Source organism: Microcebus murinus, chromosome 4, assembly GCF_040939455.1.
Source record: "Microcebus murinus isolate Inina chromosome 4, M.murinus_Inina_mat1.0, whole genome shotgun sequence".
Classification (NCBI taxonomy): domain Eukaryota; kingdom Metazoa; phylum Chordata; class Mammalia; order Primates; family Cheirogaleidae; genus Microcebus; species Microcebus murinus.
Genome location: NC_134107.1, coordinates 58,605,817 through 58,620,078, shown reverse-complemented (window position 1 = coordinate 58,620,078; position 14,262 = coordinate 58,605,817). Strand labels below are relative to the sequence as shown.

The 14,262-nt window shown below is 56.9% G+C and overlaps 1 protein-coding gene across 10 annotated transcripts in view; it reads left to right on the top strand.

The window, feature by feature from the left end:
- Window positions 1–14,262, top strand: part of ARAP1 (ArfGAP with RhoGAP domain, ankyrin repeat and PH domain 1) — a 63,403-nt gene that overhangs the window by 22,547 nt on the left and 26,594 nt on the right. For 9 of the 10 annotated variants that reach the window (XM_076002287.1, XM_076002292.1, XM_076002290.1 and 6 more), the window contains 4 exons: window positions 887–1,484; window positions 12,669–12,835; window positions 13,444–13,511; window positions 14,128–14,261. In XM_076002287.1, the coding sequence (XP_075858402.1) occupies window positions 931–1,484; window positions 12,669–12,835; window positions 13,444–13,511; window positions 14,128–14,261 (923 nt within the window). In that variant the 5' untranslated portion in view covers window positions 887–930. Of the gene's footprint in view, window positions 1–886; window positions 1,485–5,887; window positions 6,218–12,668; window positions 12,836–13,443; window positions 13,512–14,127; window position 14,262 lie in introns of those variants that run through there. The other variant, XM_076002294.1, reaches the window with a different exon arrangement.

Below are 14,262 nucleotides of genomic sequence, written 5' to 3'. Positions count from 1 at the left end.
AAGTAAGCTGGGTATTAGGTTTTATCATCTGCCTCTTTAGTGTCTGTGAAGATGATCAGATGACTCTCCCCTTTGATTTGTTAATCACCTTCTCTTCTGGTCACTTTCTCTTCACATCATCTCTTGACTCCCACCAGGCCAGGAGCTCTTGAGTGCAGGGAGGGAACCTGAGACCCCACTGCCCAGTGCAAGGCTATTTTGAAAGAACAAATGAGTGGCCTTACCCTGCTTAGGCAGTAGGAGGGGCGCTAACTTCCAAGGCCAGGACCCCAGAGGCTGTGTGATGCTGGCTTCACTCACCTCCAGGAGCATTTTGCTTCCTCTAGGGGCCGGAGGTGGGATGAGGTGAGCCTCAGCTCCCAGACTGGGCAGCAGAGGGACCAGCAGTGGTGTCCTTCAGTCCCATCCATACTCACTAAGCCTCGGGGCCTGGCCCTCAGCTGAGAATTGGTGCCTCAGAGGGAATTGGGCCCTGGCCTGCGTCTTGCAGAGGGCAGTGGGGAAGAGGGGGTGCCAGACATAGCCCCGATTATGCCACTGGCCAGTCTCATAGCAGTGGCCGAGGCTGTGTATGTGGGTATGGGGTGTTATCAACACCATATGTTATGGCGGATTTCCTAGAAAAGGAGCTGTGAGCTGGATGCTAGGAGGCTACAGGGGTAGGGTGGGGCAGGGCAGGGCAGTTTTAGGCAGAGAGGAAAGCCCATATGTTCAGAGATGACCTGGCTATACCTGGCCTTGCCTGGCATATGGAACACAGGGGAGGAAGCTCAAGGATAGAACTTGAATCGATGCATGAGAGAGCCATGAAGGATGCTGATCAGGTGATCAGGGGACCACTCCTGGGCAGCCACGCCTCTGACCTGTGCCCGTCTGTCTATTCCAGGTCTGGACAGAGCCCTGCCTGTCCGGCCTCTGCTTGCTGGAACCATGGCAGAGGCCGGGGATGCTGCACTGTCCGTGGCCGAGTGGCTGCGGGCACTGCACCTGGAGCAGTACACCGGGCTCTTTGAGCAGCATGGGCTGGTGTGGGCCACCGAGTGCCAGGGCCTCAGTGATACCCGCCTGATGGACATGGGCATGCTTCTCCCTGGCCACCGCCGCCGAGTCCTGGCTGGCTTGCTCCGGGCCCATACCCCTCCAGCCCCTGCACCTCGCCCTGCCCCACGCCCTGTGCCCATGAAGCGCCATGTCTTCCGCTCTCCACCTGTGCCTGCCATTCCACCTGAGCCGATGCCTGCTGCTGGAGAGGACGAGGGGCTACCCACTGCCCCGCCCATCCCGCCCCGGAGGAGCTGCCTTCCGCCCACCTGCTTTACCGCCTCGTCCACAGCTGCCCCGTCCACAGCTGCCCCATCCACAGCTGCCCCGTCCACAGCTGCCCCAGAGCCCATGCTGCCCCCGTTGCCCGCCAAGCGGCATTTGGCAGAGCCAAGCATTCCGCCTGTGCCCCCCCGCACTAGGCCCCCCCGCCTGCTGGTGAGGTGAGTAGATGCCACTCAGGGTGGGAGGCACACAGCAGGGGATCCCAGAGGGTGCATGGGGAGTTTGTGGCCTTGAGTGCTGGGGTAAGAAATGAGCTTCAGGCGGAAGGAGCGGCGTGCGCAAAGCTCAGAGGAGGGAAGCGCTGTCTGGGCACTCTGGGCGATGGTGCGACTGCACCGTTGGGCAGGTGCAGGTGAGGCCTGGGGACGGAGCTGGTGGGACATGCTGTGAAGGCCAGGCTCAGGGGCCAGGGAAGTTTTAGGCAAAGGAATCGAAGTGCAGGAAGGATGACTGGCTGCTGGGGGAGGGGGCTGGGGCACAGGGCCAGGTGAGGCCCTACTCAGGCTGCGCTAACCAGCCTGCAGGGGAGTAGGGGGATTAGAGCCAGGTGTGGGTCCTAGATGGACAGGATGGGGACCACCTGGGGTCGGGGTTGGTGCGTCACGATGGCCTCTAGGTTTCCATCTTGTGCGTCTGGGTGGACAATGGCGCCATCACCGATACTGGGACCCAGGGGTGGGAGTGAGCTTGGGAAGAGGCCTGAAGCTCAGTCTAGGACCTGGCAAGTGTGAGACACTGGGAGGATGGGTACCTGCTGGCATCGGGGGCAACACATGGAGGGAACGGGATGCCTAGGACAGTGGCTCTCCCAATCCCTGGTGCTTGTGTTTCCTCACACCCTTTCCCCATCCTACTGCCACATGTCACCAAAATCCCAGGACACTTCTCAGGCCTTGTCCTATTCACCCTCTTTCTTCCTCAGTACTGTTTTCTTCCCTCCATAGCTCCTGGTACCCCTTGTTTTATTGAGTTTCCTTCTACTTCTGAGGCTGTTCCATTTTAATCCCTTCACATATGCCTTCCCTTCTTGCTATTTTTTGGGGGGCAGCCACGAGGGAGCATCCCCAGACAGGGTGAGATGTGTGTTCAGGGATTTATTAAAGCGCTTGGGCCAAGTCAGGCTAATCTTGGAAGGCTTCTTGGAGGAGGAAGGGATGTACAGAGAGAGGTCTCGTGGTCCCTGTTATTGCTGGGCTCTTTGCTTACGTGATCTCGCTGGTCCCTGCAGCAAGCCTTCTGGGAGGTTTCAGGCATGGAAACTAAGGTTGAGAGCAGGGATGGGGCACTGGCTGGATCAATGCCAAGTAAATACTTAGGGTAGGAGGGCCCTGTGTGGAGGCTCTGGGAGGTTCCCTCCACGCAGGAGGTACATTAAATCAGGGGGCCTTGAAGGCCAGGCCAGGGCTGTTGTGTTTTGAGGTTTGATTGGTAGAAGTACAAAAAAGGTTTATGCCCTTCCTGGGTTCACACAGGGAAGAGGTACTAAGGTGTCTTGCTAGAAGCTCAGTTTGGAGTTTCCTGGTGCCCGTGTGCCCTCTAGTGGCCATTCTGCACGCAGGAATAATTCCTATTTGCTTTCAACCCCATCCTCTGGAGGGTGGAGGAGACAGACTGTCTTGTCCATCTGTCTGTCTCTGGGGCTTGGCAGTAGGTGAACAAGGGGAGGAGACAGGGCCCTGTCCTTAGGGATCTCACAAAGGCTGAGGAGCCAAACCCCAGTGGGGGAGTAGAGGCCTAGATTCCTGTTCATGAGGCAGGACAGCTGGGTCAGGCCCAGCTAGCCGTGTGACTCTGATGACGAGCTGCCCCTTGGGCCTATCTCCCCATCAAGTGCCCTCCATGGTCTTCTAGAGCCTTCTACAGCCCTCCTGGCACTGATACCCGAGTTCAGGTGGGTAGGGTGAGAGTCCTGTCCACACCCCTGGACCCCAGGGAACTGGCTCCTGCTCTCAGAGCTTTAGTCTGAATGTAGCTACTTAGCCAGCCTCTGGGGGAGACTGGGCCCCATGGTCAGGAGTCTGGCCCTTGTAGTTAGAGAACCCACAATCCATTCTGTGCTGAGAGAATTGGTATAAAATTGTTTCCTGCAACTTGGGACTATTCTTTTTTTTTTTTTTTTTTTTTTTGAGACAGAGTCTCGCTTTGTTTCCCAGGCTAGAGTGAGTGCCATGGCATCAGCCTGGCTCACAGCAACCTCAAACTCCTGGGCTCAAGCAATCCTCCTGCCTCAGCCTCCCAAGTAGCTGGGACTACAGGCATGTGCCACCATGCTCAGCTAATTTTTTTCTATATATATTAGTTGGCCAATTAATTTCTTTCTATTTATAGTAGAGACGGGGTCTCGCTCTTGCTCAGGCTGTTTTCGAACTCCTGACCTCGAGCAATCTGCCCGCCTCAGCCTCCCAGAGTGCTAGGATTACAGGCATGAGCCACCGCACCCGGCTAAACTTGGGACTATTCTTTGGGGCAGAGTAGGGTTAGGGCTGAGCTGCTAAGCCTGGCTTCCCATGTCCTGGGGTCTTTAAGATTTGGAGTCGTGGGCATCTGCCGTCCTTGGCTCGTAGGGTGTATAAAGTCTTCAAAGCCCTATGGTAGAAAAACTCAGAGCAGATGGGGCCTCATGTATGTGTAGTGATCAGGGTGAAGGCCAACATGGAGCCTGACTGGCCATCCTGTCCCCTCTTGGCCCCTTCCTGTGACTGCCCCAGGCTCCATGGTGCATGGCGGAACACTGCCTCTGCCTGCCCCCGCCCCCCTTGCGGGTCCCACCACATGGCTCATGACATGGCCTTCCTACTCCAGCTCACAACCTAGGGCCTTTCACACAACATCATGTGGTGACTGAGGCCTATCCCCAGAATCCTCAGTGGAATTTGAGGATCTCGCTGTGTGTGCACATGTATACTCGCAGGGTCTTGACTCAGTGCGAGGGCGTGCCTGCACCCGTTTGTGCGTGTGCACCCGCGTGCATAGGTGTGGGTGGTTGTCTAAGCTGTCAGAGTCGTAGTGTATCTGAGTATTTACACGTTCACACAGGTTCTGAGGGTGACGATGCGTAATCCTACAATGTAAAAAGCATATAGGGATTTGTGCAGTTTCAGTGGTGACATGAAGTGGTGTGTGAGTTTACTGGGACATGTGTGCACACATACATGTGCTCATGTGTACTGCTGTGGTTGGGACCCCAACACTGTGTGGGTTCATTTGTGAGCTTGCATACGCTGTGTGGGTAGTGAATTGGCATGTGTGTTATTTGGGTACTGTCAGGTGTGAGCCAGCACATGCACATGTGTGTACATGTGCTGCCCAGAGTGTGCAGTTGAATGCACTAGAATGTCAGTTCTGCTAGAGCCAGGAGCTTTGCTGGTGTTTGTTTACTGCCGAATCCCCAACATCTGGAACAGTGCTGGGGGCCTAATAGCCCTCCGGTGAGTATCCATCATGTAGGTGAATAGATAATGCCACGAGAGCATATGTACTGCCGGGTGCTGAGCTTGGGCTGCATGTAGGCGTATATTAATATGGGCCATAGGGTTAAAGGGCCCTGAGCTCACTGCACCAAATCCCTTTCCCCCATCCTACTACCCAACCCTTGTCACCCCAGATGTCTTGAGAAGGGAGAGGCCTTCAGAGGAGTCAGGTGGGAAAAATGAGGCTGAGGTAGGAGCCTAGGCCACAGACCAAGGTGTCAGCAAATCAGAAAACAAGCAAGGATAGGGTTCTCTCCTCCCTGCCCTGTCAAGGCCTGGGGCTCTCAGAACCAGGCTTACCATTCTGCCTGGCTTGGGGAACCCTACTCCACACTCCACCCCTAGAGTCCTCAGCCCCTTGGTTATATAAGCCTGTGGTAGGGAACTTGCTGAGGAATCCAGAGATGCTGTGAAACTTGCCTAAAGTCTCCCAGCCCAGCAGAGGGAAGCCAGTGTTCAGACCCTGCCTCCTGGCCTCGGACCAGGTCTGCCCAGCCACAAGTGTCATGGACATGAGCCCTTTGAACTTGCTCCTCTGAGAGTGAGAGGAGTCATTCATGATCTGGGGCTCCAGGGTCACTCCACAGATCCCCTCCCAGCTTGCTCTGAGTCTCAGTTTCCTTCTCTGATACCTGGATGCCTGGAGATCTCTCAGGAAAAGGGAGTATTTGCCCAGTGGGGGCAGCTGCCCAGCTGGAGTCACACTGCACGGCTTCCTTCCTGTGCCCTTCCCTGCCCTGCGGCCCAGCCAATCCCCAGTCTTCCTGAAGGCTGATCACTTGTTGCTGTGGCAGAACTTGCTCCCTTCAAAGAGCCTCTTTCCCAGCCTCTCTGGGCCTCACTGTAGGGGTGGGAAGGGGGAGAGGCCACCTCAAGGGCCAGCCAGCATCAGGGCTTCCTGAGTGTCCTCCCCATAAGGCCCCAGCAGACACTGCTGGCTGTCCCATCCCAGCCTGGGAGGGGAGTGCAGCTGGGAGGCGGGGAGGAAGCGTCAGCCCCGCGGGATTCTGGGTGACTTTTTTCTTTCTCAGTCAATGTTTTCAGGAAGTGTGTGTTGGCTGGGGCTGCAGGGGGCGGGGGAGGGGGGAGCAGGAAGCCACTGGAGACCAGAGCTGGGCGCAGACACACACACTCACTCTCTCACTCTCTCCAGGACAGATCACAGTTACACACAGAAACACACCCGCACGCAGAGAAGTGACTCACAAACACCCAGGGACACACATCATCACACGCCCAGAGCCATACCTGGGTCCAGACGCCTCCAAGAGAACGCAGCCTCAGACACACCGGGGGAGCAGGGTCCAAGTGGGACCCAGGCTGGCAGGGGCAGGCACAAAACTAACAGTCTTGTGCACACGCTGAGCCTGCCTGGCCGGAGCCGGGAGCCCTTGGCCTCAGGACCCAGCGGGCATCTGAGGGTGAGCAAGGGGCAGCCCAGGTGGGCTGTTGGGCATTTGGGAGGGAGGCTCCCTCCACCCAAGGGCCTGGGAGGGCAGGGCAGACACGGGGGCATGTCTGTCTGTCTGTCTGTCTTCACTTTATGGGGTCCTCTCCTCTCCCTTCTCCTTTGCTCTCAGAATTCTGTCTTCTTTCACTTTCTTTCCACTTCTCCTCTTTTCCCTTTGCTTTTTCCTTTCCTTCCTTTCTCTCCTCTCTCCCTCTCTCGTGGGCTTTCCAGGTCTCCAGCTACCCATAAACCGCTCTCCTGGGTCTACAGGCGCCCACAGTGCCTGTTTTCTGGGGCTCAGACCCCATTGCTCCTCTGTGGGGTCTCTGCCCTTTAGAGACCTGGTGCTGATCCCCATTTCTGGTGGCTGCTCCCTGCACCCCTCTGGAGATTCCATTGGGGAGGCTTAGGTTGGCTTACCTCACTGTCAAGTTCAAGTGGGCTCTGACCCTCCAACCCCCAGTCCAGGGTGATAGATGTGCAGAGGGCTGGCACTTAGTCAGTGCCAGGGCTGTGGTATGAGGGGCTGTGGTATGAGGGGTGCTTGTGGAGCATAGGGGCTGGCCTCCCCTCCCCACAATTGCCAAGTATCCCTAATGAACTCAGTGACCCAGTGCTCAAGTCACTGGGGACAGAGAGGCCTCTAACCAGGTCCTGTCTGTGCACCCACCTCCCTAGCCCCACTCTCTGTCCTTGGCTTATCTTTTCCATAGGGCCCAGCAGACACCTGTACCTGCTCCTCCTTCTGGGCCAGCCCTGGCTGGACAATAGGGAGGGACTCAGTACTTCTGTGAACTCCCTGAGGGCTGAACTTCCTCCCCTGCTGCCCTCAGGAGCCTGGGAAGCACTTGGAGCTGCCGTGGGCAACAGGACCTCTGCCGCCTCCTGCCCATGACAGCAAGGCTGGCCTGTTGGGAAGCTTGGTGTAGGCCTGGTGGTGGAGTGCCTTGAACAGCCCAACAGGGTGAGCTTAGAGGAGGGAGCAGTTGAGTAGATTTCCTGGAGGAAGAGGTGTGTCCTGAGTACAATGAAATTAACGATCCTGGGCCATTAAATGAAAAAAAAAAAAAAAACAGAATGCCTGAAACAATGTAATGTGGGTGCTTAGCAAGTGGTGGCTGTTGACCCAGGGAAAAGTATTGAGAGCTGGGGGAAGCCTTGAGGATGGGCTCCAGGTTTAGCTGGGTGCTGCTGTACCGAAAGGTGGGGAGCTGCTGACCTCCAGCGACCAGGCTGCAAGGAGGATGGTGGTCATGCATTCATTCGCTACACACTGGCTGAAGCCCCCTCTGTGCTGGGTACTGCAGGTGGCATGGAGAGGATTGGCTCTAGGGGCGCCCAGCGTGTGCAGGAGCTGAGAGGCAGGCTGCAGATATCCCATTCTAGCAAGTGAGACCCCAGGAATAGCTGTCTGTGCTGGGGCCTGGGCAGAAGTGAATAGAACAGAGCCAAAAGAGTGCTGGAAGTGCTGACCTCTGGGTCTCATGATGGAGGAGGAGGGGCAGAAGCAGCCACGGAGGAAGCAAGAGGCATAGGACCATGGCCTGGGCCCCTGAGGAGGCCAGGGCATGAATGAGGAAGTGGGTGGCCGGGATAGTTTTCCCCTGTAGAAAGGGGACATCAGGGTAGGAGACAGATATCCCCAGATTGTTAGGCCTGCTTCACCCTGTGGTCCTGCCGGTGAGAGTCCAGGAGCTGGGATTGGGCTGGGTCTCTCAGAGGCCTGCATGACATCTTAGGGGGAAGGTCCTGACTCTAGGATGGGGTCTAGGCCTGGGTCCTGGGTCCTCTGCAGTCAATTCGTGTGCAGCAAACACTGACTGATACAGCCATACTGAGTGATTGGAAGTGTGGAGGCTGGGGGAGCCCTGAGGAGGCCCCAAATCAGTCTAAGGTGTGAAGGGAGGCCTGTGTATGGGGGAAGGTTATAATTCAGGCCTTTTGAAAGAGGACGAAAGCGTGGTAGTTATGAAGTTAGGTTCCTGGCTCACCTGTGGGGCCTGAGCCTCCTTCAGCCACAGCCAGGGGGAGGAGGTTGTGCTGGTGACATGGGGTGGCTCTCATCTATTGACTTATCAGTAAGCCTGGAGACAAACAGGAAATGGGGCTCAGAGATGAAGTGACCTGCTTGAGGTCACAGACTGATGTGCAGTTGAGCTGGGATTCAAACCCAGGTCTGCCTGGCTCCAAAGCCCTGTCTCTTAACTGTAGTGACCACACATCTCATTTTGCTGGGGACAGGCCCTGTTTACACCTATTGCCCTGACACAGGTATTAATCGTGCCTCTTTTAATTCTCAGAAGTGTTTCTGGTTTATATGACTAATTTACATGGTCACCCTACTCTTACCTCTTCTAGCTTGGGACCTTCACATGTCACTCAGCCTCCAGGTATAAGAGCTGCTGTGCATGTTTTCCCTAATCCAATAAAGCAGACTTCTTAGGGGGCGGGCCCAGGCTGGGGTGGATCAGCCCCCGTCTCTGCCCAGGTGTCCAGTCCTGCCCGGGCGTAGCAGGGAGAGCAGATGGCTCCGCACATCCCTTGGCTAGAGGAGAAGGGGCTGAAGGAGCAGGGAGCCAGGGGCATGGGAGAAAGTGGGGAACAGCTCTGTGGGGGCCCCTTAGCGGCTGCCTAGAGGGCGAGGCCTGCTGAGCTTGGGGGCTGGGGTGGTAGGAAGAGGGCGGAGAGGCGCAGGAGCCCCGTGAGCAAAGGCTGGGAGATGGGGCTACTAGGGATGTGTTCAGGGCTGGTGGGTGAGAAGTCACTGGGTAACATCCCAACTGGGCCTCAACTGGACCTTAGGATTGGAGCTGGGCTCCCCTCTTAAGGGTGCGGGCCCTGAGGGGTGCTGGGGCTCCAGCGGGCGTGGGGGTATTCTGTGGGCCTGTTCTTGGCAGGAGGTCACTCCCCCTTCCCTGGGGTTTTCCCACATGCTATGCCTTCCTGACTCCACTTCTTCTTTCTTGAGCCCAGCCATGACTCACCAGGGCCCTGATGCCCTGCCATAGACAGGCAGTCGGGGATCAGCCAGCAGGCTTCCAGGAGGAGGTGGCTAGAGTGGGGCTTGGAGGTTTACGAGAAGGACATAGTCCCTTCCCTGCGACTGCTCTGCTGGGAGAGGAGCCCTTTGCCTCTGCTGCCCTCTCCTTCTGGCCATGGTCACAACAGCTGGCTGTCAGAGCTGTGATGACATTCTCTCCAGGTGCTGGATCTGAGTGGCCAGGGTGAGACAGCAGGCCTCAGAATAGCTCTCAGATCCTGGCGTGGCCTCATTCCTTAGGCTGTGGTGCTAGACTGTTGGGACCAAGGACAAATTACTTAGCATCTCAGTGCCTCAGTTTCTTCCTCTGTAAAGTAGGATAATTATAAGCTTTACCTTATTGAGCTCTTGTAAGGAATAAATGAATGAGTTCACGTAAAGTGCTTAGAAGATGGCTGGAAACATACAGACGTAGACAGATGCACACATGCATGATTAATAGAATTAATTAACCCAGGTGATTATTTATTACTTGGAATCCCTGCTGGGTGCCAGGGATACAGCAGTGAAGAAGGCAGGGTTAGAGCTTGCTCAGGGCACCGCCTGCTGGGAGGCAGGCCTCAGGGTGGGGGTGCTGATGCCGCTTGACCCTGGGGCGCCTGGGAGCAGGTGGGCAATTTTTCTCATTGCTACTCCCTTCCCCTCAGCTCTGCCCTCAGATCCGGGGAGAGCTTTAGGAGCCAGGCTCAACTCAGCCCTGCTTGGCGTTGGAAGGATAGAGCCTGGCCCCAGCTCCCCTGGACCGCAGTTTGGCTCTGGCTGGGCAGCTTGGAGTTCTGCTCTTGGCTGATCCCAGGCTGGGCCTCCAAGGGCCCCTTCCTCTTGGACTCTGGGAGGCAGCAGCCCTTTGGATTGATTTGCTTGTCAGAAAGTCTCTAAGGTCATCACATGTGACCAGCTGGGGCCAGCACCCCTGGGTCATACTGTTAGGCTGGTCATCATTCACCCTTAAGTTTGCTGCCCTTCCAACCCTAAGGGTCAACTTATCCACCCACCGTCTACTCGCCACCCACCTGGCCAGCATGCTCTTGTTGCTGACTCAGCCACACCCCATCCTGGACTGCGGGGGCATCAAGTCAGATGCTGCCCCCTGCCCTAAAGGGACTCAGGGCCACATGACAGAGCCAGCCTTGTGCAGTGCCCACTGGGTCAGGGGGAGGTGGGCATCATAGGTCCAGCTAAACATTCAAATTCTCGAAACTACCACGGGCTCCACTTGGCATCAGACCCCCAGAGAAGCATAGAGCACAGCTTGCCACCAGGCAGTGGCAGGTCTTCTTCGTCTGCTGGGGTTCCTAGTAGTGATCCAGGCCATAGTCCACACAGCCAGGTGTCCAGGAGGCTTTCTCTGGGGCCCTCTAGGTGACAGCTGAGGAGTAAAGAACTGAGACTCACAGTGGATAGGTTGACTCACAGGGAGCCAACCTGGCTTAAGGATCTATTGCCCCAGGGGCCGGGATGTCTCTGACAACCCCGCAGGCCCCTGCATGAGATGTACCCAGTTTACAAATCACCACACTGGGAAGCCCAAAGCACCGGCTTCTCCATCAGGTATAGAGTCCACTTACAGTTCCTCTCGGTCCAGATGCATTTCCTCTCTGGGGCCCTTGCTGCCCAAGGCAGTGTTGCCTAGCAGCATGGCTGTCATACCACCGTTTAGCAGGTCTCTAGAGCAGTCGTCCTCAAACTACAGCCCGCGGGCCACTTGCAGCCCGCCAGTGTTTTTGCCACCGCTGCCTGTCCTGCTTAGCAGCCTACTGGTCCTGGGCCCACAGTGCGCATGTGTGGAATGTGCACTGCACTCTCCAACGGTCTGAGGGATGGTGAACTGGCCCCCTGTTTAAAAAGTTTGAGGACCCCTGCTCTAGGGGATCAGAGCTGGAAAGCTGGCTGAACGTCAGATCCTCACATGGACGGCAAAGGGTTTTGTTAACTTTGTGCACACATGGAGAAGAGACAGCTGCGGTACAGGTGATGTGGTAGTAGCCACATATCCTAAGAAGCACGCACACGTTGGGGCCAGGGCTCAGATCCTGGCTTAGGTGCTAGCACATCACCTGGCATGAAGAAGATACTTTGAAAAATGTCATTTGAAATAATGGATCTCATAATGGAGGGAAGTGCAGATGGGCTGGGGGAGGGAAAAGGAAGGGTCAGGGAAGACTTTCAGAGAAGGGGCACTTGGTTTTAGAGTTAAAGAATAAGTGGGTGTTACCTGGGCCAGGAACAGGGAGAAGGGTATTACTGGTGCAGGCAACAGCTCGAGCAAAGGCCTGGCACCATGACCACACCCTGGGCAGACCCTGTCACGCCCTCCCAGCCCTTCCTTGCTTTTATGGTACTCACACACTGAGTCATTGCCAGGAACACTGGGGCAACAGACCAGGCCAGAAACAGCCAGCAGGAGAAGCTTCCCGTCCGCTCCGATGCCCCTCCTTGGCCCCTGCAGGACCCTGGCAGAGACAGCTGGTGGGGCCAGGCCTCCAGGCCTCAGGCACCTTGTTCCAGCTGGTGGTCCCTGGGCATGACACATGACACACCCTATCTTGGATAATCCTCCAGATGCCCTGCCAGGTCCGTAATACAGTCCTTGTCTTACAAAAGAGGAAACTGAAGCTCAGAGGGGCTAGATGCTTGCCCCAGGATACACAGGGACTGAGAAACTGAGGCAAGGTTCCAACCCACCTCCTTGATGCCAAAGCCCTCCAGGAGGTGTGCAGCCTGCATGGAGCAGTGTGATCTGTGCTGAGCTAGGAGCATGGTGACCGTGAGAGCCGGGGGAGAGTCGGGGAGGGTTCCTGGGGGAGTGGTAGCGGAGCTGAGGAGCTGGTGTCGTAGAAGGCGAGTATGGAGGGATGAGTGAGTTTGAGGGGTCTTTGGGCACCCCAGAGGTAGTGAATATCCAAGCCTGGGCAAAAAAGAAGGTGATCTTGGGCCAGAGACCCACAATTCAGGACCTCAGGAGTTTGTTTCTGAGTCTTTGGTCTGTGCCTTGCGCTTTGTATCCCATTCCAATCCCATCCCTTCCCTTTGCCATCAAATGCCTTCTTACTCTTAAAAGTGCAGGTCAAGCATCACCTCCTCCAGGAAGCCTCCTTGGACTCCCCAGTCTGATCCCCAGTCTTTATCCCTCCTCCAGAGTGGAGGCCCAGTGGGTACAAGGGGCAAAAAGCTAGAGCACTGGGGACAGAGGGTGCCTGTTTCCTTTAGGCTTTGGGGAGCCAGGAAGGGTTTTGGTCAGGGCAATGAGATGAGCAGGGCTGTGTGGAGGCAGTACTCTTTGTGTTTGTGTGTTTGCATGATGGATGAGTGAACTGTGAGCTCGGTGGGTTTGAGTCCTGGCTCTGTCGCTTAGTGACACCCAACTTTTGTTCTGTTCCAGCCTTCCCTCCAAGGAGAAGTTATTGCCGCCACCACTGTCATCCCCTCTCCAGCCAGAGCCTGAGGAGCTCCTGTCTACCCTTCCCCCGGGGCCTCCCCAGCCCCCATCTCCACCTCCCTGCCCGCCTGAGATTCCTCCGAAACCTCAGCGCCTGTTCCCAGAGTTCGGTGAGTGCTACCGCCGGGGATGGGGCTCCAGGCAGGTCTCCTGGGATTGGCCCCTGGAGAGGATGCAAGGGTCACACTTTGCATTCTGTCCTGCACTGCCACCAGCCCATTGTGTGGCCTTGGGCGGGCCACTCTGCCTCCTAAGCATCATCTTCAAATGGAGACTGCACCCACCTATCTGACCTACGGACTGTTCCGGGTAGGGATGTGGCAGACTTTCTGAGTCACCCGTGGTTTAGTCTCCAAGTATTTCCCATGGCCGTGGGTGGTTTGCTTATCTTGGGTTGTCCACTTTTCTTGATTCTTATTGCCTTTTTAGCCTTTTTTGAACAGTCCTCCCCCTGACCCCCAAGCTTGCTGCCTGCTCAGACCTCCCTGTGGTGGCCGGGCCTCTCCCTGGCCGCCCCTTAGGGCTGTCCTATGAAGCCTCGAGGGTATAAATAGCACTTCCTGTCCCCTGTGCCTTTTTTGAAAGCCAGGCCAAAGTGGGGGGGGTGGCGGGGGGGGTCTTTCTTGGCCTTGGGTGGCTTTGTGAAGCCAAGCTGAGGTGCCCCAGAAGGGCAGCCAGGCCCCTTGCTTCTGACTGTCCCCCACCCCTCTTTCCCCAGATGACTCTGACTACTATGAGGCCCCAGAGGAGGGGCCGGGGCCCCCCGCCAGCGTGATGACCAAGCAGGTGGGGCAGGGCAGTGGGGAGGGTGTGGCCGTCTGCCTGTTGGTGTGGAGGGAGGGCTGCCTGGCTGCCTTCAGACGCTGGGGACCACCAGATAGAGAGTGGGCAGCCATATCCCGGGGGGATCCCCCCCACATCATCATCGGGCCATTCAGGGGTCAGGGGTCAAGCACAGCCCCAGATCCCTAGGCCACGGGTTGGAGCTGTGGTCTGGGGCTTCTGCTGCAGGCTGTGGCCGTGTCTGGGTGGTGCGTGTAGCCTCCTTCCTCCATGTCTGGAGCACATCTGTCTTGGCGTGTCCGCCTCCGTTTCCCTTTCTGTGTTCCCAAGTCTGGGTGTTTGTCTTGTCTCTCTAGCCTGAGTCTTTTTCTCTGTCCCTTCATCTTTCTGTCTTTGTGCTCTAGGTTGGTGTTGGCCACCGCTTGCTTCTCCTGTCCTTGTGACCCTGGGCCTGGTGCGGGCTCTGCTCGGGGTGGGGAGGGGAACGTGAAGAAACAGAAGTAAAAGTGCTGAGTTGTGTGGGTCAGGCTGCGTGGACTGGACGGGGGGCGTGGCAGCCGCCGGGTGGGTGTGATCTGGGGCGGAAGGAAAGGATGACGCTGCATGGGTCTGGGGGCAGGAGGAGCCCCCACCGAGCAGAGTCCCACGGGCCGTGCGCGTGGCCAGTCTGCTGAGCGAGGGGGAGGAGCTGTCTGGGGACGACGACCTAGGGGATGAGGATGAGGACGGCCATGCCTACGAGGGTGTCCCCAAG